Source organism: Mytilus californianus, unplaced genomic scaffold (assembly GCF_021869535.1).
Source record: "Mytilus californianus isolate M0D057914Y unplaced genomic scaffold, xbMytCali1.0.p SCAF_5, whole genome shotgun sequence".
Taxonomy (NCBI): Eukaryota; Metazoa; Mollusca; class Bivalvia; order Mytilida; family Mytilidae; genus Mytilus; species Mytilus californianus.
Genome location: NW_026262701.1, coordinates 5687362 through 5712556, shown reverse-complemented (window position 1 = coordinate 5712556; position 25195 = coordinate 5687362). Strand labels below are relative to the sequence as shown.

Here is a 25195-nt window from a genome sequence, read left to right as displayed (position 1 = left end):
ATCCAATACAGTGATGGAAGATCCAGTTCTTCATCTTTGGTTGAAATTCCAAAGGAAGATAGAACAGACCTATGATTATCCAGGATTTCCACTTTGGTAAGTGTCGTGAGGGTATATGTTGAGTTTCCAAATGAATTGTCAATACCTAATTCATTTATCAAGCAGTTTATGTAATGATATTTACACACAAAAACGATGTTGTTTGGGGCTTTATCTGCGGGGACAACAACATATTTGTCATGGAGGTAGGACAAGTGTTTTGCAACATTTGGGTCTTTAAAAATTGACGTAGCGTGGGTATTGATAGACCCATTTAGTTTCTTAATTCGGATTTGTATCAACGACCTCACAGCCTTAATCCATTCGAAAAAAGTATCTACGTCTTCTTTCACTCGTTTAGCCCATTGCCTGGCATAATCCTCGACTGAATCCATCAGTATTTTGAAGTTGTATTTCCAATTGATGGATTTAGGCTCACGATATTTCGGACCTTTGAATAACAAATTTCGCAGGGAAGTGTTATTGACAATGTTGAGGTCTCCAGTAATAACGTGTGTTTGACAAATAAAAACTGGAAAATGACGATGATTAAATTAAGGCCTTCTTATATAAATGTATTCTATAACTAAACAAACACAAAAAATTGCAAATTTCAATAGGAACAATTCTAAAATTTTTGTCAGAAATCAAATTATTATGATTAATTCAGTGTTATATTGAACAGAATGAAAATCTAATATTGTTATTGAATAAATACAACATCACATGCAGCTTTGTTTAATTTGGGACCCCAATATGAACCAACTTGAAAACTATGCCCAAAATCAAAAATCTAAATACATGCTTGATTCAGCATATCAAAGAACCCCAAGAATTAATTTTTTTTTTTAAATCAAACAATTTTGGGCCTTTTGAACCTTAATGTTGACCAATTTGAAGACAGGCCCCAAAATTAAAAATCTAAATACACGGTTAGATTCAGCTTATCAACACCAATAATTCAATTTTTGACAAAAGCAAAGAAAGTTTAATTTGGAACACTTTGGACCTAAATATGGTGTTATGATATTGTAACTAACATATTTATTTAGTTGGCCTAATTTGTTTTGTGTGGCCTAAGAATGTTTACATTATATATTTTTTACATTGTGTACAAAATGATACACATTGTGTTACAATTATGCAGTTTAGAAATCACTGGAACAATCATAGATACTCATGGAATGATTAGAACTTTCTATTTCACTTATATAACGTTTCCAGAATGATCAAAACAAAAGATGCAGATATCTAGAAGTTTCCGTTACAAGTATATATATGCAGATCCTAAAGTCAGACATAGACATCGATAGACATCAACATTCTCAGCAGTTGGATTGACACTTTATTTACTAACAACATCATACTAAATTGTGACCTATTGGGCGTAATATTCTGGGGATTCCCGTGAAGATTTCCGGATAAAGAAAAGATAAAAGATTGGACTCATATTTTGACAGTTAAGTTGACATTTCTATTTGTGTAATACTTCTTGTAAACTAGTGTATAATAAATCTTGTTAAATTTTATTATTGATTTGTGTCTTTTGTTGGCTACAATTAAAAGTCGATTTTTCTGGTTGTAACAATGGATCAATTCAAAAACAGGGCTCAAAATCCAAATTTTAAATACCAAACTCCATTGGAATTGGTTAAGAAATAAGCAATTTATACAAGGCATTACAAAAGTATTGTTTTTGGACCCTTTTTCCTAAACTGTTAGGGTCATTATTATAAACCCCAACATTGGTTCCAACCTTCCTTTTATGGTATAACACCTTGTGGCACAATTAAATAGCAATCCATAAACACATTCTCAAATTATTGTCCAAGAACCAGAAAATTCTAGTTTTTTGGCCCCTTTTCGGCCCCTAATTCCTAAATGGTTTGGGCAATGACCCCCAAAATCAATCCCAACTTTCTTTTTGAAGTATGAAACCTTGTGGTAAAATTTCATAGAGATCCATACTCTCATACACAAATAATGGTCCTGAAACATGAAAAATGCTTGTTTTTGACCCCTTTTTGGCCCTCTATTTACTAAACAGCTATAACAATGATCCCCAAAATAAGTCCTAACCTTCCTACTGTGGTAAGAAACCATGTGCTATAATTTAAAAGAGGTCCATACACTTATACTCAAGTTATTGTCTGTGAACCTGACAAAAAATTGTTTTTGTTAGGCCCTTTTTAGCCCCTAATTCCTAAACGGCTATGACAATGACCCTCAAAATAAATCCCAACCTTTCTATTGTGGTGTGGAACCTTGTGCTAAAATTTTGACTAGAGAAATATCTCATATACTCAAGTTCTTGTCTTATAACAAGAGGCTGTCACGTGACAACAAACCGGATTTTACTGCAGAGGTCAGACCCTGAAACAGTTGAGCAAGTATGGACACAACATTTAAGCTATTAAAACAGCTCTGAATTTGGATTGTGATTAAATATTTAAAATAGATTATTATCTAATTAAATGATATTTGCAAATCTGAACCCCAAACAAGATCATGTAAAAATAAAACATTAACACACACAACAAAAATAAAATACCACATAATAACTGTGACATCTACTTTCATAACACACATGACTTAAAAAAAATAGTTATAAAGAAATTTTGATGTTATCATGTGTTCATGGAATAAGTTTGAGTTATTTCCCTTTGAACAGAAATATGGTTTAACATAGTACTCTAACATTAGATATGATTAATAGTTCTCTAAAACTAGATATGATGTAACACAATGTATATCTATTTTCAAATTATATTCAAATATAATTAATAGTTCCAAATATTTTTTCTTTCATTTGTCACAAACTAATACAGATCTGCAACTTATCTATGATCAATGTCAACAACTTTAAATGTAATGAAATATATCATATAATAAAAAGATTATTATCTAATTAAAGGAGTTGACTTCATAAAAAAAAAATATATATATAGCATTCAGAAAATAAGTTTATGACCTTCATTTCGTCACAGGAAACAACATATCTAAATTTGAAAAAAAATCTTCAAAGCATTTTCATGTAAATAAACGGACACTGTTTGGCAGCCGCCTGCCAGCCCGCCTTACATCCCCAAATCAATAACTGATTTTTACTTCGAAAATCCGGTTAACCAGACAAATAATTGTTTTTGGTCCCTTTCTGGCCCCTAATTACAAAACAGCTATGATAATAACCCCCAAAATCAATCCCAACCTTCCTATTGTGGTGTGGAACCATGTGCTAAAATTTTGACCATAGAAATGTCTCTTATTCTCAAGTCATTGTCTTAAAACCAGACAAATAATTGTTTTTGGCCCTTTTCGGACCCCTAATTACAAAACAGCTAAGACAATAACCCCCAAAATCAATCCCAACCCTCCTATTGTGGTATGGAACCTTGTGCTAAAATTTCTTACACATCCATACACTTATACTAAAGTTATTGTCTTGGAACCAATTTATTTTCCATGAAGCAGTAAAACTGACCTTTTTTGACCCCTAATTACAAACCCGTTAGGACAATAGCCCCCCAAAACAATCCCAACCATTCTTTAGCGGTATGGAACCTTATTCTAAAATTTCATAGAGATCCATGAACTTATAGGTACTAAAGTTATTATCTGCAAACCAAAATGTTTTCAGATGCAGACGCAGACAGCACCATAACATAATACGAACGCAAATAAATAAGCACTCGTATAAAAAATTAATACTGGTTAATAGCTCAGTTACAATCTACAACTCAATTCAATAACACTACAAGTTGAATTTTTTACTTTCAAGTGGTTGATTGATGTAGGATTCTGAACCGCGATGGTCACACTATGGTTTAATGCTGAATTGCTATGGTTTGATGCTGAAATGTGTTTTTTATTACGCTAGAGTGCGATGGTGGCATTGTGATGTTATCTTGTTGATAGCAAAGCCAAAGTGAGATGATGGTAACCCTGAAGTGGGATGGATTACGTAAACTATATAAGCTCTGTTATGATCCCATCACGGAATACCATCTCACTACAATGTCCATATACAAAACAAAAAGACATTGGAAACACAACTCTTTTATTTGTGAAACAAAATGATCAATAGATTGATGGGGATGTCTGATGTTCAAGTTCCAGTCGCAAATATTGTATGCATATTCAACACGAGTAAGTTATTAGGGGCTTGGCTTATAAATTTTTAATACTTTTAGTAGAGAGTGGACATTTAGCCTTCTGTAACGGATCCTTTTAGTTTTGAAATCTACAGGTTTTTTTTACTTACAACAGAGCTTGGTATTTTGCTGAAACATAAGGGTCCACAGACAGACTTATTATAATATTACAGTAAACATGGAACTCGTTAGAGGAACAAAGTAAAGATAAACTGTTAACGCAGAATTATGTCCACATGCAGCAAAACTAAAGAGGACAACCTCTCATTTAGTATGAAACTATATAACTAAGGACATATACACAATCACTCTTCAGTGAAAGGACCATCACACTTCAAGGCAGACCATCGCACTTCAGCATGACCATTGCACCTCAGAGTCCTACATATATTTGACAGATTTTGAACCTTTACTTTTTCTGAAATAAACTGAAGAGAATCATTTAACAAAATTAAAATATTCCATAAGTAAACTACTGGTATTCATTTTTTTATACTAATATTAATTTCGACAATTTGTTGATTGTGCTTTAAAATTAATATTTTCATGTAGAAGTAACACCTCGCTTACTTTTAGGCTGTATATCAGATCTTTTACTAAAATTCATTTTTTTATTACCTGAATCTCATATAAATAGCCAGAATCTTTTTCACATTGTCTGTTGTCAGTTCATACGTCTCATCAGGGTCATGTGGAAACTCTAGTCCCATCACATTACATAGCTTATTTATTTTCTCATGTCTGAAAAAGTACAATTTCTTTTTTAATGATTCCTGTTTCAAAAGTGACTTTTTTTTCTGACAGCTGAGATCAAATGAATTCATTTTCCAGCCAAGCTTACATGAGGCAACAAAGGTAAAATTTTAACATATTGGATACTTAGTAACTTAAATAAGGAAGAGATAGAGAGAAAACTAAAACCATAATGCCAACACTATAAATAAATGGTGTTTAAACAACAAAATGGTAATATATCCTTTGAAAACAACTACTATGCTGGTTGGAAGGAATCAAAAACAAGCTTTGGTAGGTCATAAACTATATATATCAATACAAGATAGCCCAATAACATCTGTTGAAACACAAAAGCTTCTAGGTATATATATTGACAAAAATTTAGACTGGAAATTTCAAATGGATCATGTATGTAAAAGCATAAGTTCTCGTATTGCACTGTTATCCAGAATTAAGAAATATCTAGATATATTAGTAGTAGAACATTATTTTATAATGCTTATATTCTGCTCATATTTGATTTGTGTTGCTCAATATGGGGGATTATAATACAGATTGAATTCAAAGAATTGGTAAGATGCAGAAAAGAGCTGCCAGAATTATACTGAATGCATCAATACCAACACCTACTGTATATTTATTTAAAGAGCTAAAATGGTTAAATTTCAAATCTAGGATTTCTTATCATAAATTGATACTTGTTCATAAAATTCTCAATAATAAAGCACCTAATTACCTTAAAGAACTATGTTGTCCAATTATAAACCTTCACAGCAGAAATTTATGATCTTCTGCAAATATTAATTACACACATATTTACATTTTGTCCTATCCATATCATATAGTTAACAAAAGTATACTTTGTTATAAGCAACACAAATTTCTACTTAAAAATTCCATGCCTCTCCTACATTTTTTAAAAGTAAATCTTTTTGTGACAACTGGAGGTTTTTAAAGTGAAGTCTACATGGTAGAAAATACAATATTCCTTTTAAAACTAACATCAATGTTCATAAGGGAGGTACTATCCCTTGAAATTCCATATAAGGAATGCCTTTGAACTTGTCATAATAAAATACAATGCAGATGTCATATACCTAGGCAGTGCATCAAAGTTTTCTGACAGATTGACCCTGTTTCTATCTAAAGCATCAAACAAGGTATGTTGCATGATAGCTTCCTCTAGGACTTTCCTGGTCTGCTGATCTACCAAGTTTCCACTACCTTTTTCAATGTTGAACCCAAGGAATGTCATGCTGTGATGGTCTGGGTTGAAGAATAGATATGGATGTGGGCTGCAAGAAATATCATACACTGTTCAAACTTTACAATAGAAATAAAAGGGAAGTTGCATATCTTTAAATTATTCACTTTCATTAGTTTTATCTTTCCATAAGAAATTTTACTGTATTGATATTGTCTCCGTGAATTATGCTTCTATTATGATCAAAAGAAAATATTCCAATTATGTTTGTATTAGTTCATTTTGATTTTGAAGGCCACATTTATGCAATGTAAAACTCTTCAAACGAAAAAAAAAAACCAAAGAAACCAATGGGTATTAAAATAAGAGACTACCAAGTGCCTGAATTGCTTACCTGGTAAAAAATAAGTCATATTGATGGGCAATAACTCCAAAAAGGAGTAAGTTGACAATTTCAGCCATAGATATAAGAACGTGTGGTATGAGTGCCAATGAGACGACTCTCCATTCAAGTCACAATTTGTAAAAGTAAACCATTATAGGAGGGTAGGAATGCCCTTTACCATCAGGCGTCTAACAGTCATTTTCGGCTACCGTTAGCGTCAAATTAGTTAAATTTTTTTACCGTGATTCATCAAAATATCCTTATTGTGATTCGTCAGAGGTCTAAAATAATTATCGTTACTGTTATTTTTGGAAAAAATTTAACGTGATTCGTCAAAATCAGTCGATTTTTTTATCGTCTAAAAGAAAGTGTACATTTTATCGTCATATACCAAAAATTACCGTTAACGTCATTTGGCAAGAATTTTTACCGTTATTCGTCATGATGGTACCCCCATTACTACCCTCTTATAGGTCAAAGTACGGCCTTCAACACAGAGCCTTGGCTCACACCGAACAGCAAGCTATAAAGGGCCCCAAAAATGACATCTTGACTTATTTGAGGATCTTATTGTGCTAAACAGTTTTGCTTTTTACAATTTCTCTCTATCTATAATGGTTTGCATAAAATGCAAAAGTCATCTCTCAAGGGCAATAACTTCTGTAAGTGGGCAGGACAATTTCAGTTCAGTTAATTCATTTGAAGATCTTATTTTGCTGTTAAGTTCTGCTTTTCACAATTTCTCTCTATCTATAATAGTTTCTGAAAAAAAAACACAAAAAATGAACAAAGTTAGTCTTTCAAGGGCTATACTCCCTATAAGGGGTTTATTGAAGATTCTTGCTTGTTGACTTATTTGTAGATCTTATTTTACTTAACACATTTGATTTTACAAATTCTCTCCCCATCTATAATGGTTTCTGCAAAAAATGAGTAAAATTAGTCTTCCTATGGCCATTACTTCTATAAGCGGTCAATTGACAATTTGTCCATGTTAACTAATTTGTAGGTCAAGTTTACTGTACAAAATTTCTGTCAAACTGTTATAGGTTTTGAGATGATAACCAAAAACTGCTAAATTTGCAAAATATTGACATTTTAGGGCCAACAACTCAAAAATGGGTAGCTATTTTTCTGAAAATTTTGCAGTCGATAACCTTGACTTGTTGGTCAATTTCACCCATGTCAGATTTCCTCTAACTGTTTTAGTTTTTCTGATATAAGCCAAAAACGTTGAAATTTACTAAAACTTGACATTTCAGGGGGGAATAACTCCAAAACATGTTGTCTGATTTTTCTGAAAATTTTACAGGAGATAGACCTGGGCTTGCTGCTATTTTTTTCCCCATAAGATTTGCTTTAAATGCTTTAGTTTTTGTTTACAAGCCAAAACCTGAGTTCATCCTTATGTTAAATTTTTAGCAACAGTGGCCATGATTCTTGATGGATCAAATCCTGGGATACAATTTTCGAACTAGATACCCAAAAGGAACTTTAAGGTAACTTTTTGTAACACTTGGCCCAGTAGTTTCAGAGGAGAAGATTTTTTAAAAAGTTTTCTATGACGGATAGAAGATGGACGATGACAACAATGCACGAATAGTGATGGAAAATAATCACATAGTCTTTTAAGGGCAGGTGAGCTAAAAATGCATTTTAAGCATCCCTCAATAAATTGCAGAATAAAAACTTCATTCTTGCAGTACTGGAAATAAAAAAAAAATATATCTGTATTAACTTTGAAACATCCTCCAAGATAAGCATGGCAAGTCCTACCTTTTGTTTCTGAAGCTGGTAGATATCAATTTCACATTTCCAGCAATGCACTTACTTAATATATATGGCAGTTTAACTAACCTTAGACCTAGGGTTATATTGAAGTTAAAAAAAAGACTACAAGTGTTTTTATTTACTATCGCACTATCTAGCAAATGTTCCGAAATCTTTTTTTATTATTGATTGGCGTTGTCAGTTTATTTTTGACTTATAAGTTTGAATGTCCCTTTGGTATCTTTCGGCTCTCTTTTACCTAGTTTCCCATGTTCTTCTCATTTTGTATTGTTGTACAACATCAACATCCCCCTCCTCCTCTCCATCGCCCTGACTAATCTGTCTCTGTAACAGGTGTATTGGAGATTCTTCACTCACTTCTAAGGATCTGGTAGAAAAATCCTGAAAGTATGCAAGCAATTTATTTTATCTATTAATGTTTGAACACTGTTTAATTCAAATTTCTAAATAAATTTCTACTAAAATGTGGGGCGTTTTTTTAATTTATTCTCTGCAAGTACTTACTTAATCTAAACCCGTGGCACATGTACTGTAAAAGCAGAAATTTTCGTGGAGGATTTAATTTCGTTTATTTCGTGGAAAGAATATATCCACAAAATTAAAACCTCCTCGAAAATTTAACCTAAATATAAGATCACTTCTAAATACTGGAAACCACGGAATTAAATCCCCATGAAATCTTATATAGAGACAAAACCACGAAATTTTAACCCCACGAAAATTAATGTTTCTACAGTATTTGGAACTGAAAATTACAACATAAATGGAGCCTATTCCAAATTTGCTGCTTCTCTGCTAAGCATGCAGCATTTAAGAGGAAGATGGGTTGGCTCACTGTTAAAATAATGTGTCCAGGTAGCATGACATGTCTTCCAGCAGACTACTACTACCTTCTGAACTAGCACCTTAAAAATCCAGCTAAGCCTGTTGGTCTAGTACAAAGTAGTGTTAATATTCATATCACATTAACATGTTCTTGTCTCCAATATGCATTAAATATGCCGCTTGACGTTAGAAAGCATTCCATTATCATCATCATCTAACAGTTATTTCATTCTTTTTAAAAAAATATTAAAGATTAAATATGGGATTAATTTTGAATTGTTTTCAAAATTATAAAACTTAGCTATTTCCAACATAGATAAATTTGGAAAATAAGAAGGAATGTCCTATAAACTTTGCAGATAATTCCCTTTTTTACAAAAGATTGAACAAAATTTGTGAATAAATGTAAGCTGAATTTATTGTCATACTCACTCTGGACATCTGTATCAAAAATCTGAGTACAAATTTAGAAAACCCAGGTAAATCCTCCACTGCTGCCGGACCACAGAAAGCTGACACTTCAAAGTCTTGTAACTGTTTGTTCAGGAAGCTGACAAAATGATATAACTCTGACCAAGATGGATCTCTTATACCACAGTGTCTGAAAAATATAAAGGTCATCATAATGATTTAACTCTGACCAAGATGGATCTAATATACCACAGTGTCTGAAAAATATAAAGGTCATCATAATGATATAACTCTGACCAAGATGAATCTCTTATACAACAGTGTCTGAAAAATATAAAGGTCCTCAAAATGATATAACTTTGACCAAGATGGATCTCTTATACCACAGTGTCTGAAAAATACAAAGGTCCTCAAAATGAAATAACTCTGACCAAGATGAATCTCTTATACCACAGTGTCTGAAAAATAAAAAGGTCATCATAATGACATAACTCTGACCAAGATGGATATCTTATACAACAGTGTCTGAAAATTTAAAGGTCATCATAATGATATAACTCTGACCAAGATGGATCTCTTATACAACAGTGTCTGAAAAATATAAAGGTCCTCAAAATGAAATAACTCTGACCAAGATGAATCTCTTATACCACAGTGTCTGAAAAATAAAAAGGTCATCATAATGATATAACTCTGACCAAGATGGATCTCTTATACAACAGTGTCTGAAAAATATAAAGGTCCTCAAAATGAAATAACTCTGACCAAGATGAATCTCTTATACCACAGTGTCTGAAAAACAAAAAGTCATCAAAATGATATAACTTTGACCAAGATGGATCTCTTATACCACAGTGTCTGAAAAATATAAGAGGTCCTTAAGTTAACTTGATATCTTTTCCCAATAGATTGGGAATATTTCATGCATATTCAGGATGAGAACATGTTAACACAATAGGTAATTTCTGTTAAGTATTTTAGACTTTCACTTGAAAATGAGGATGTGTTGGATATGGGCTGATATTTTGCATTGCAAAAGACCACCTACAGACCACTCAATCTTCATGGGCCATTCACTTTGATGTCCTCATTCAGACTGGACATGACTGCTTATTTATAAATTCAACACAGCCAAATAGACACATCCTGCAGACAGGTTTATATTGTTACATGAGAGAAGTCCAGGGGTGACAATATTTCTATAACCCAGCCAACCCTTGATGTGCAAGAATATGAAATTTAAAAAAAAAAAAAAAAAACATACAAGCACAAACTAGATCAATACAACATACATATTCTAAAATTTTAGTTATAACATTATATATACATAAGAGTCATACAGGTTTATGAGTCATCAACCAAACATTCTTAAGATAACATAAAAACCTGATTCTTTCAATGTAAATGAACCAAGGATATTACTACATACTTGAGTACAACAACTAAACAATCCTTTTTATCTCCTTCTGTCCTTCTGCCTGGCTGGGATTAACACTATCAAGTCTCTTAAGGTATTGGTACTTACCTGAGTAAGACAACTAAACAATCCCTTTTATCGCCTTCTGCCTGGCTGGGATTAACACTGTCAAGTTTACAGTTAGTGTCAAGTCTCTTAAGGATTGGTACTTACCTGAGTAAGACAACTAAATAATTCTTTTTATCTCCTTCTGCTTGGCTGGGATTAATACTGTCAAGTTTACAGTTAGTGTCAAGTCTCTTAAGGCATTGGTACTTACCTGAGTAAGACAACTAAACAATCCCTTTTATCTCCTTCTGCCTGGCTAGGATTAACACTGTCAAGTTTACAGTTAGTGTCAAGTCACTTTAGGTGTTGCTACATACATGAGTAAGACAATTAAACAATCCTTTTTATCTCCTTCTGCCTGGCTGGGATTAACACTGTCAAGTTTACAGTTAGTGTCAAGTCTCTTAAGGTATTGGTACTTACCTGAGTAAGACAACTAAACAATCCCTTTTATCTCCTTCTGCCTTGCTGGGATTAACACTGTCAAGTCTCTTAAGGTATTGGTACTTACCTGAGTAAGACAACTAAATAATCCTTTTTATCTCCTTCTGCTTGGCTGGGATTAATACTGTCAAGTTTACAGTTAGTGTCAAGTCTCTTAAGGCATTGGTCCTTACCTGAGTAAGACAACTAAACAATCCTTTTTATCTCCTTCTGCCTGGCTGGGATTAACACTGTCAAGTTTACAGTTAGTGTCAAGTCTCTTTAGGTATTGGTATGGTCTCTGGAACGTTTTACTCCTGAACTCTATATTATCAAACAATCTATCACGAATTGTATTATCATCAGGCTGTCTCAGGATGTCTAAACTTTCCTGTGGAGATCTACAGATAATGTGAGGTAGAATGTCCAGGCAGTGGTGTAAACACTTCAGCTTCCTTCCCTGAAATTATAAATGGTATCATGAGTTTCTTAAAATTGAAAACAAGATTTAGACATTCAGTTAAAAGTTAGGTTACCTCTCAGACTTGTATATTTGTATATGGTCTCCTCTCTTTGACTTGAAGATAAGTATCCAGTGTTAGCCCCACAAATTTCATGTAGAATTCTGACAAACAGGGAATTTTGAAATACAGTATGTTTCTATATATTATAACATCACATTATCATAATTGTTTTACTTCTTGTAAATATATATATCCATACCTTAACGATAGATGGACTACCAAAGGGATATTCAAACTCATAAGGCCATGACCACACCATGGCAAAAGTTGTCTCATCTCTTTGACTGGAATGTTTGTAACCTTAACTAACAGTGGTCTCATCTGACTTGTACATATGTATCCTTACTTAATAGTGGTCTATTGTACATCTATATTCCTAGTTAACACTGATCTTACCTCTTTAAAGGGAAATCACACTATTGTTTATACGCATCGCTCTCGGCGCCGCTATAGTGTCGTGACCGTATTATGACGTCGCCGTTTTCGAGTCCGTCGTAAAGGTTGCTAATTTCTAAAATGGCGGCCCGCTCAAAGGGACGTTCACTAAAGCAGAAAAAGCAAATGACGTTTTGATGAAAATTCTACTCGAAACGGACAAAATGTATGGCAAAAAAATAGCCGAAAGTGGTCTTGATATGGTCTTGATATGAATTACCTTACGATTGGGTTCAAATGAGTTACTCTCTTTAAATAAAGATATTATTATTATTATTTTTATTTACTGTAAAGTTTATATTTTCATATATTAACATATTTATTGATCTCGCAGATTTCTTAGTTTCACGAAGAAAAAAAAAAATTTAAAAACAAAAGAGATATGTATAACTCTTTTTGTCGATCATTTCAGTATAATCAAAGCGTACATCGGCAAATGTGAAATCCGTCCGGTCAACTTTGTTTTTTTAGAAAAACATTTTGTTTTACTATAAAGTTTAAATTTTCATATAAGATAACTATTAATCTCGCAGATTTCTTAGTTGTATGAAAAAATATTGTAAAACAAAAGAGATATTACTAGTAACACTTTTTGTCGATCAGTTCAATATATGTAAAGCGTACACCAGTGAGTGTGAAATCCGTCCGGTCAACTTTTTTTTATTAGATTTTCATAAAATATAGTCTAGTATTTCTAAGGTCTTCAAATATTAAAATAATCTATCAAATAACAAAAAAGTTCTGACTATTTATATATCATCCGGTCAATACGGGCAATTGTCCTGTCATTAGTGTAACCCAACTGTTGGCATCGTATCGTCGCGATGCGGTATGTGGGAGGCGGGGGGGGGGGGGGGGGGGGGGGGCACAAACACATGGACACGAGTGATTCGTAGAGTAATCATATTTGTTGAAATATCAAACGTTATTTAAGAATAACGCCATGCAGTTAAACATCACTGTAAAAGAAGCATACACAATTTTACATCGGTTGCTGGCTGTCGAAATCAAAGTAAATTTAGCACCGTATTATATAGTACATTATACTCAATCTTCCTTTAATTCTTTGTACAGGCTTACATAATTTGGGCACAAAAAAAATCATATTTTGTAGTATTTCTTCAAACTGTCAATTATAGCGAACTGTACGACCAGCAAATTAAAAAATAAGGCCGCTAGACGTCAGAGCAATCTGGGAATATCAAACACTATGCCTTGTTATTTTTGTCCTATTGATGACCGTACTGCCTACAACAACAAAAAATCCACACTGTATATTTGGCTTTACAAGTCTCCTACAAGAGAAATATTTAACACACACACACATGTATTTATGTAGAGAAACATGTATTTCAGAGTGCTAAACTGTAACCATCACATTAAGGTCCGTCTTGTGAAAGAGTATTCATCTCATATAGAAAAAAAATTTGTGCTGATATTCATGTAATATTTGCCACTGAAAGTTTTGCAAAAATCAAGAAAAAAACAAAAACAAAACAAAAAATAGTAGTTTAGATGTAGGTTCGTGATCAGATCACTCAATGTGATCACTTGCATGTCAACAAACAGTGATATAGGGAGATTGTCAGATTCCGATCATGACTGTAAAGGACAACCATTTGTTTAATACAAAGGTAGCTGATTTACTCTTGATACCTTGGTTCTTTAAAAAAAATGACCAACATGATATAGCAGAGTGCTGAAAGTGGCACACACAATCAATCAGTTATTTTCTAATTACCTATCATTAATCAGTGTATAGGCTATACCATACTAAACATAAATGTGATAAAAGAATATACAATTCAAGAAAGAGAGGTGCACCAACAGAAAATGTATAGAAACTGCAATCTTCTTTTAATTTCATCGGATCTCAAAATTTTTACTCTTACCAGAATTTATTCTATCTTACAGTATAACTCTCTAAGTGGAACTCGGGCTTTAACTAGAACTCTTACTCGAATTAACATTCGAACTAAAAATAAAACTGGAACTTTCACTCAAAATTTAGCTGGAACTCGAACTCTTATTCTACCTCAAAGGTTATCCACACTCTCATTTGTCATCTGATAAAAAAATTCGTAAAGGTTCCACGGAACCCAGTGTCTCGCCTACTTTTGCTGTTAATCGCAGGCTCAACAAAAATGAGGAAAAAAATCAATAAAAATATTCCTCTCGATACTATCTTTTGATTGTAAGAAGCTTCTGTCCAAGTTTGGTATAAATCTAGGATAGTTTATGGATCTAATAAATGTTTTAAAAACTTTAACTGCATACTGTATGTAATGTTACATGGAAGAAAAACTAAGTCCATTTATAAGTAAAATACGGATAAACAGGTACAAAATTTTGACAAAATTTCCTTCGAGATACAAGCTTTTGATCATAAACAAGCTTCTGTCCAAGTTTGATAAATATCCAGGATAGTTTAAGAAAGTTATTAAAATCTTAAAAACTTTAACCACAGAGTGAATGTAATGTTTCCTGGCAGAAAAACTAAGTCAATTTATAAGTAAAATACGGAAAAAATAGATTTTGGTTTTACAAAATTTACTTCTGGATACTATCTTTTGATCATAAACAAGCTTCTGACCAAGTTTGGTACGAATCCAGGATAGTTTAAGAAAGTTATTAAAAATTTAAAAACTCTAACCACAGAGTGACTGTATTGTTTCCTGGCAGAAAAACTAAGTCCATTTATAAGTCAAATATGGAAAAACAGGAATTTTATTTTTACAAAATTTACTTCTGGATACTATCTTATGATCATAAACAAGCTTCTGTCCAAGTTTGGTAGAAATCCAGGATAGTTTAAGAAAGTTATTAAAACTTCAAAAACTTTAACCACAGAGTGAATATTTGTGGACGCCGCCGCCGGCGACGATGACGACGACGACGACGCCGACGACGGAATGTAGGATCGCTATGTCTCGCTTTTTCGACTAAAGTCGAAGGCTCGACAAAAAACTAGAGTTAGATAAAATATATCAACATGTCCACAGAAACACGGATAGATGTATAGCAGAACAAGAAAAAAACTAGATCCGTTTATTACAAATTAAAAGATTTTTGTCGAGCCTGTGACTTTTGTCGCAAAAGCGAGACATAGCGATCCTACATTCCGTCGTCGTTGGCGGCGGCGGCGTCCACAAATATTCACTCTGTGGTTAAAGTTTTTGAAATTTTAATAACTTTCTTAAACTATCCTGGATTTCTACCAAACTTGGACAGAAGCTTGTTTATGATCATAAGATAGTATCCAGAAGTAAATTTTGTAAAAAAAAAAAATCCTGATTATCCGTATTTTACTTATAAATGGACTTACTTTTTCTGCCAGTTAACATTTAACATTCACTCTGTGGTTAAAGTTTTAAAATTTTTAATAACTTTCTTAAACTATCCTGGATTTGTACCAAACTTGGACAGAAGCTTGTTTATGATCAAAAGCTAGTATTTAGAAGGAAATTTTGTAAAAATTTATTTCCTGTTTTTCCGTATATTACTTATAAATGGACTTAGTTTTTCTTCCAGTTAACATTACATAGAGTCTGCAGTTGAAGTTTTTAAAACATTTATTATATTCATAAACCATTTCATTAACTGTATCAATTATGTGCATTCCCCTATCACACTGAAAACATAGACAATAGCAAAAGTAGGCTAGACACTGGGTTCCGCGGAACCGTTACGAATTTTTTTATTACATATCAACTGGGAACATTATATGTTCCCGATATCAATATGGCGATGTGTATTTTATTGTCAATTAACTCTAAATTATCAGATGCATTGTATTTCTCATAACATACCAAAGTTGAGCGATTAATCGAACGGTAATAAAATATACGTAATACATAAAGTTTTAATACACAGGCAATGAACATTGAACATATTATGTACAATCAGAGACATATAATACAATGTCTCTGGTACAATGAACATGAAACGATGTATGAAAAATGGATGCGGGATGATAGAACCCAGAAAAAAATTTGGTTTCCACAGTTCGAAGAAATTATGAAGCGTTGTGTTATTACGGAAATGTTAGCCAATTTTAAATTCCTACCGAAAATAGGTTTCTCTTAACGTGCTGAATTTGTGGCATTTTTAACACGGCATTTCAGATTTTATCTTCCCGGTGCGTATGGACAAGCTAGTGAAATTATTCTGCCTGCAGTCTAAAAGGAAAGTGTTCTTTTCAGCACGGATACCCTCAGTCTTCCGAGGTAGAAGATTCTTTATCTGGAAGCCGAAAATTATTTCTATAATACGGCATGAGGCAAACATTCGTTTTCCCCATACAACAAATGCAATTAAAAAAATGAGATGACTTCAACTTTGACAATTACATTATAATAAACTGTTATTGTATCTATGTTTAACGATTTGATAGATTGATAAAAATATCAATGAATTATCAAAATACCTTAAAAAATGTTAAAAAATGATATTATATTTTGTAATGAAAAGGTTTAATTCCACCCAAGCGTTGCAAGAAATGCTGTTATGCCAGCAACGTCATTCTATAACGTAAAACTGAAAAGGTTATTATAGTTCCCGCCAAAATTCAATAATAAGATTATATCCGTTTTAGCGGACTTAAAACATCGGTGACCCCCCTTTTTTATTTATGCTTTTAAAATCTTCCCTGAAGCTGCAACTTATGCAGAAGTTTGAAGGGAAAAACATTAGTAGATTTTTTTTATTTCAAGAAAAATCTATTATAAATAGCAATTAAAAATGGCAGGAACTGTTCAAAGGCCTTCAAAAATAAGGAAACCGAGACAAATAAATGCTCATAAGGTACAAGTTACATTCGACTGTATTTGTTATTCCGGTTAAACAACGTTTTTTAATAAGTTTGTCTTTTTTTAGAAATTTAGAGCGCTATTTCTATATTTCGTTATAACTCGATTCTGTAAGTTTTGATGACGTCATATCTCGAAAACAACATCGGTGACCCCAATTTTTTTTTCGCCTAAAATATCGTAATACGTATGATCTGTCTACATGCAAAATTTCAATGAATTATTATTAGTAGTATAAATAGTGTGATTTCCCTTTAACATGTACATCTGTATCTCTAGCTAATAGTGGCATAGACTCGATGATGTAGTAGTCTAACTCAGATCTTCTCCATACATATCTATAGCTAACAGTGGCCTTACCTCTTTAACTTGTACATCTGTATCCCTAGCTAATAGTGGCATAGACTCAATGATGTAGTAGTCTAACTCAGATCTTCTCCATACATATCTATAGCTAACAGTGGTCTTACCTCTTTAACTTGTACATCTGTATCCCTAGCTAATAGTGGCATAGACTCAATGATGTAGTAGTCTAACTCAGATCTTCTCCATACATATCTATAGCTAACAGTGGCCTTACCTCTTTAACTTGTACATCTGTATCTCTAGCTAATAGTGGCATAGACTCAATGATGTAGTAGTCTAACTCAGATCTTCTCCATACATATCTATAGCTAACAGTGGCCTTACCTCTTTAACTTGTACATCTTTATCTCTAGCTAATAGTGGCATAGACTCAATGATGTAGTAGTCTAACTCAGATCTTCTCCATACATATCTATAGCTAACAGTGGTCTTACCTCTTTAACTTGTACATCTGTATCCCTAGCTAATAGTGGCATAGACTCAATGATGTAGTAGTCTAACTCAGATCTCCTCCATACATATCTATAGCTAACAGTAGCCTTACCTCTTTAACATGTACATCTGTATCTCTAGCTAATAGTGGCATAGACTCAATGATGTAGTAGTCTAACTCAGATCTCCTCCATACATATCTATAGCTAACAGTGGTCTTACCTCTTTAACATGTACATCTGTATCCCTAGCTAATAGTGGCATAGACTCGATGATGTAGTAGTCTAACTCAGATCTTCTCCATACATATCTATAGCTAACAGTGGCCTTACCTCTTTAACTTGTACATCTGTATCCCTAGCTAATAGTGGCATAGACTCAATGATGTAGTAGTCTAACTCAGATCTCCTCCATACATATCTATAGCTAACAGTGGCCTTACCTCTTTAACTTGTACATCTGTATCTCTAGCTAATAGTGGCATAGACTCGATGATGTAGTAGTCTAACTCAGATCTTCTCCATACATATCTATAGCTAACAGTGGCCTTACCTCGTTAACATGTACATCTGTATCTCTAGCTAATAGTGGCATAGACTCGATGATGTAGTAGTCTAACTCAGATCTTCTCCATACATATCTATAGCTAACAGTGGCCTTACCTCTTTAACTTGTACTTCTGTATCCCTAGCTAATAGTGGCATAGACTCAATGATGTAGTAGTCTAACTCAGATCTTCTCCATACATATCTATAGCTAACAGTGGCCTTACCTCTTTAACTTGTACATCTGTATCCCTAGCTAATAGTGGCATAGACTCAATGATGTAGTAGTCTAACTCAGATCTCCTCCATACATATCTATAGCTAACAGTGGTCTTACCTCTTTAACTTGTACATCTGTATCCCTAGCTAATAGTGGCATAGACTCAATGATGTAGTAGTCCAACTCAGACCTCCTCCATACATATCTATAGCTAACAGTGGCCTTACCTCTTTAAATTGTACATCTGTATCCCTAGCTAATAGTGGCATAGACTCGATGATGTAGTAGTCTAACTCAGATCTTCTCCATACATATCTATAGCTAACAGTGGCCTTACCTCTTTAACATGTACATCTGTATCCCTAGCTAATAGTGGCATAGACTCAATGATGTAGTAGTCTAACTCAGATCTTCTCCATACATATCTATAGCTAACAGTGGCCTTACCTCTTTAACTTGTACATCTGTATCTCTAGCTAATAGTGGCATAGACTCAATGATGTAGTAGTCTAACTCAGATCTTCTCCATACATATCTATAGCTAACAGTGGCCTTACCTCTTTAACATGTACATCTGTATCTCTAGCTAATAGTGGCATAGACTCAATGATGTAGTAGTCCAACTCAGATCTTCTCCATACATATCTATAGCTAACAGTGGTCTTACCTCTTTAACTTGTACATCTGTATCCCTAGCTAATAGTGGCATAGACTCAATGATGTAGTAGTCCAACTCAGACCTCCTCCATACATATCTATAGCTAACAGTGGCCTTACCTCTTTAAATTGTACATCTGTATCCCTAGCTAATAGTGGCATAGACTCGATGATGTAGTAGTCTAACTAAGATCTTCTCCATACATATCTATAGCTAACAGTGGCCTTACCTCTTTAACATGTACATCTGTATCCCTAGCTAATAGTGGCATAGACTCAATGATGTAGTAGTCTAACTCAGATCTTCTCCATACATATCTATAGCTAACAGTGGCCTTACCTCTTTAACTTGTACATCTGTATCTCTAGCTAATAGTGGCATAGACTCAATGATGTAGTAGTCTAACTCAGATCTTCTCCATACATATCTATAGCTAACAGTGGCCTTACCTCTTTAACATGTACATCTGTATCTCTAGCTAATAGTGGCATAGACTCAATGATGTAGTAGTCCAACTCAGATCTTCTCCATACATATCTATAGCTAACAGTGGTCTTACCTCTTTAACTTGTACATCTGTATCCCTAGCTAATAGTGGCATAGACTCAATGATGTAGTAGTCTAACTCAGATCTCCTCCATACATATCTATAGCTAACACTGATCTTACCTCTTTAACATGTACATCTGTATCCCTAGCTAATAGTGGCATAGACTCAATGATGTAGTAGTCTAACTCAGATCTTCTCCATACATATCTATAGCTAACAGTGGCCTTACCTCTTTAACTTGTACATTTGTATCCCTAGCTAATAGTGGCATAGACTCAATGATGTAGTAGTCTAACTCAGATCTCCTCCATACATATCTATAGCTAACAGTGGCCTTACCTCTTTAACATGTACATCTGTATCCCTAGCTAATAGTGGCATAGACTCAATGATGTAGTAGTCTAACTCAGATCTTCTCCATACATATCTATAGCTAACAGTGATCTTACCTCTTTAACTTGTACATCTGTATCTCTAGCTAATAGTGGCATAGACTCAATGATGTAGTAGTCTAACTCAGATCTTCTCCATACATATCTATAGCTAACAGTGGCCTTACCTCTTTAACATGTACATCTGTATCCCTAGCTAATAGTGGCATAGACTCGATGATGTAGTAGTCTAACTCAGATCTTCTCCATACATATCTATAGCTAACAGTGGCCTTACCTCTTTAACTTGTACATCTGTATCCCTAGCTAGTAGTGGCATAGACTCAATGATGTAGTAGTCTAACTCAGATCTTCTCCATACATATCTATAGCTAACAGTGGTCTTACCTCTTTAACTTGTACATCTGTATCCCTAGCTAATAGTGGCATAGACTCGATGATGTAGTAGTCTAACTCAGATCTTCTCCATACATATCTATAGCTAACAGTGGCCTTACCTCTCTAACTTGTACATCTGTATCTCTAGCTAATAGTGGCATAGACTCAATGATGTAGTAGTCTAACTCAGATCTTCTCCATACATATCTATAGCTAACAGTGGCCTTACCTCTCTAACTTGTACATCTGTATCTCTAGCTAATAGTGGCATAGACTCAATGATGTAGTAGTCTAACTCAGATCTTCTCCATACATATCTATAGCTAACAGTGGTCTTACCTCTTTAACTTGTAAATCTGTATCTCTAGCTAATAGTGGCATAGACTCGATGATGTAGTAGTCTAACTCAGATCTTCTCCATACATATCTATAGCTAACAGTGGCCTTACCTCTCTAACTTGTACATCTGTATCTCTAGCTAATAGTGGCATAGACTCAATGAAGTAGTAGTCTAACTCAGATCTTCTCCATACATATCTATAGCTAACAGTGGTCTTACCTCTTTAACTTGTACATCTGTATCCCTAGCTAATAGTGGCATAGACTCAATGATGTAGTAGTCTAACTCAGATCTTCTCCATACATATCTATAGCTAACAGTGGTCTTACCTCTTTAACTTGTACATCTGTATCCCTAGCTAATAGTGGCATAGACTCAATGATGTAGTAGTCTAACTCAGATCTCCTCCATACATATCTATAGCTAACAGTGGCCTTACCTCTTTAACACGTACATCTGTATCCCTAGCTAATAGTGGCATAGACTCAATGATGTAGTAGTCTAACTCAGATCTTCTCCATACATATCTATAGCTAACAGTGGCCTTACCTCTTTAACATGTACATCTGTATCCCTAGCTAATAGTGGCATAGACTCGATGATGTAGTAGTCTAACTCAGATCTTCTCCATACATATCTATAGCTAACAGTGGCCTTACCTCTTTAACTTGTACATCTGTATCCCTAGCTAGTAGTGGCATAGACTCAATGATGTAGTAGTCTAACTCAGATCTTCTCCATACATATCTATAGCTAACAGTGGTCTTACCTCTTTAACTTGTACATCTGTATCCCTAGCTAATAGTGGCATAGACTTGATGATGTAGTAGTCTAACTCAGATCTTCTCCATACATATCTATAGCTAACAGTGGCCTTACCTCTCTAACTTGTACATCTGTATCTCTAGCTAATAGTGGCATAGACTCAATGATGTAGTAGTCTAACTCAGATCTTCTCCATACATATCTATAGCTAACAGTGGCCTTACCTCTCTAACTTGTACATCTGTATCTCTAGCTAATAGTGGCATAGACTCAATGATGTAGTAGTCTAACTCAGATCTTCTCCATACATATCTATAGCTAACAGTGGTCTTACCTCTTTAACTTGTACATCTGTATCTCTAGCTAATAGTGGCATAGACTCGATGATGTAGTAGTCTAACTCAGATCTTCTCCATACATATCTATAGCTAACAGTGGCCTTACCTCTCTAACTTGTACATCTGTATCTCTAGCTAATAGTGGCATAGACTCAATGAAGTAGTAGTCTAACTCAGATCTTCTCCATACATATCTATAGCTAACAGTGGTCTTACCTCTTTAACTTGTACATCTGTATCCCTAGCTAATAGTGGCATAGACTCAATGATGTAGTAGTCTAACTCAGATCTTCTCCATACATATTTATAGCTAACAGTGGCCTTACCTCTTTAACTTGTACATCTGTATCTCTAGCTAATAGTGGCATAGACTCAATGATGTAGTAGTCTAACTCAGATCTCCTCCATACATATCTATAGCTAACAGTGGCCTTACCTCTTTAACTTGTACATCTGTATCTCTAGCTAATAGTGGCATAGACTCGATGATGTAGTAGTCGAACTCAGATCTTCTCCATACATATCTATAGCTAACAGTGGCCTTACCTCTTTAACTTGTACATCTGTATCCCTAGCTAATAGAGGCATAGACTCAATGATGTAGTAGTCTAACTCAGATCTTCTCCATACATATCTATAGCTAACAGTGGTCTTACCTCTTTAACATGTACATCTGTATCCCTAGCTAATAGTGGCATAGACTCAATGATGTAGTAGTCTAACTCAGATCTTCTCCATACATATCTATAGCTAACAGTGGCCTTACCTCTTTAACTTGTACATCTGTATCCCTAGCTAATAGTGGCATAGACTCGATGATGTAGTAGTCCAACTCAGATCTTCTCCATACATATCTATAGCTAACAGTGGTCTTACCTCTTTAACTTGTACATCTGTATCACTAGCTAATAGTGGCATAGACTCAATGATGTAGTAGTCTAACTCAGATCTCCTCCATACATATCTATAGCTAACAGTGGTCTTACCTCTTTAACTTGTACATCTGTATCCCTAGCTAATAGTGGCATAGACTCGATGATGTAGTAGTCTAACTCAGATCTTCTCCATACATATCTATAGCTAACAGTGGCCTTACCTCTTTAACTTGTACATCTGTATCCCTAGCTAATAGTGGCATAGACTCAATGATGTAGTAGTCTAACTCAGATCTTCTCCATACATATCTATAGCTAACAGTGGTCTTACCTCTTTAACTTGTACATCTGTATCCCTAGCTAATAGTGGCATAGACTCAATGATGTAGTAGTCTAACTCAGATCTTCTCCATACATATCTATAGCTAACAGTGGCCTTACCTCTTTAACTTGTACATCTGTATCCCTAGCTAATAGTGGCATAGACTCGATGATGTAGTAGTCTAACTCAGATCTTCTCCATACATATCTATAGCTAACAGTGGTCTTACCTCTTTAACTTGTACATCTGTATCCCTAGCTAATAGTGGCATAGACTCAATGATGTAGTAGTCTAACTCAGATCTTCTCCATACATATCTATAGCTAACAGTGGCCTTACCTCTTTAACTTGTACATCTGTATCCCTAGCTAATAGTGGCATAGACTCAATGATGTAGTAGTCTAACTCAGATCTCCTCCATACATATCTATAGCTAACAGTGGCCTTACCTCTTTAACTTGTACATCTGTATCTCTAGCTAATAGTGGCATAGACTCAATGATGTAGTAGTCTAACTCAGATCTTCTCCATACATATCCAGAACTATGACCTATACAGCCCAATATCAACAACTGGAATAGGAACACATCTACTCCTTCCTGGACCTAATTCATATAAAATAAATGTAAATAGATGAAATGAACTTTGAGCTGTTTTTTATTTTTACATTTCATTTAAACCCTTTTCCACCTAAAAAGGGCCAAGAAAAAAATATAAAAACATAATGGAATTCACAAGGCAAGTAATTTAAATAAATGAAAACATAGTTGATATTATAAGATTAAACACATTCTTTGTAGAGGTTATTCATGTGTAAACTGCAGAATTTTGTGGACTTCTATTTAATTTTTATTTTATACATTTCCAAGCTTAAACGCTTTTTTTCTGTTTGTGCTATGAATAATTACAGAAACATGCATTGTTTTTTTCTATTTTAGTTTGCTTGAAACCCTGGAACCCACATCTGTGTATTGCTCATGAATAGATCACAGTGATAGTTAGAAAGTAGTTTCGACAACATGATCTATCATAGTGTAAAACAATGGAAATAAATGTGGATAGTGTCCACATGTGGACACAGATGATGCCCCCGCTTGCATAGCATAAAGTTATAAAGGGACATAACTGAAGAACGGTAAAAGTGACACTACCCAAATTTGAACTTGATCTGAGTTTTGTGGTAATAAGCATTGTGTGTAAGTCTCATAACATTTGGTTGAGGCAAACTTAAGTTAGAGAATGGATACAAAAAATTTTGCAATTTTTCCATTTATAAAGGAACATAACACTAGAACGGTTAAAGTGACGCCACCAAAATTCAAACTTGAACTGTGTTTTGTAGTAATAAGCATTGTGTATAAGTTTCATAACATTTGGTTGAGGCAAACTTAAGTTAGAGAACGGAAACTAAAAATTTTGCAATTTTTCCATTTATAAAGGGACATAACTCTAGAACGGTTAAAGCGACGTCACCAAAATTCAAACTTGATCTGTGTTTTGTGGTTATAAGTATTGTGTATAAGTTTCATAACATTTGGTTGAGGCAAACTCAAAGTTAGAGAACGGAAACCAATTTTGGGATGTATGTACGTACGTACAGACGGACAAGGGTAAAACTTAATGCCCCCTCCGCTACGGCAGGGGCATAAAAATTGTAACGGACCAATCCGATTTAATTATTTGTAGACAAGCAAATTATACAAGAATTGTCCAGTGATATTAAGACATCTGGCCTTTTAATGGCCTGAGTGTGCATTT

The 25195-nt window shown here is 34.1% G+C and overlaps 1 protein-coding gene across 4 annotated transcripts in view; it reads right to left on the bottom strand.

The window, feature by feature from the left end:
* LOC127702509 (E3 ubiquitin-protein ligase rnf213-alpha-like) overlaps window positions 1-25195 on the bottom strand; it is a 333395-nt gene that overhangs the window by 92906 nt on the left and 215294 nt on the right. For all 4 annotated transcript variants that reach the window (XM_052206722.1, XM_052206719.1, XM_052206721.1 and 1 more), the window contains 6 exons: window positions 23887-24042; window positions 11684-11949; window positions 9563-9731; window positions 8544-8686; window positions 6023-6220; window positions 4809-4931 (listed from right to left, as the gene is read on the bottom strand). In XM_052206722.1, the coding sequence (XP_052062682.1) occupies window positions 4809-4931; window positions 6023-6220; window positions 8544-8686; window positions 9563-9731; window positions 11684-11949; window positions 23887-24042 (1055 nt within the window). The remainder of the gene's footprint in view (window positions 1-4808; window positions 4932-6022; window positions 6221-8543; window positions 8687-9562; window positions 9732-11683; window positions 11950-23886; window positions 24043-25195) is intronic.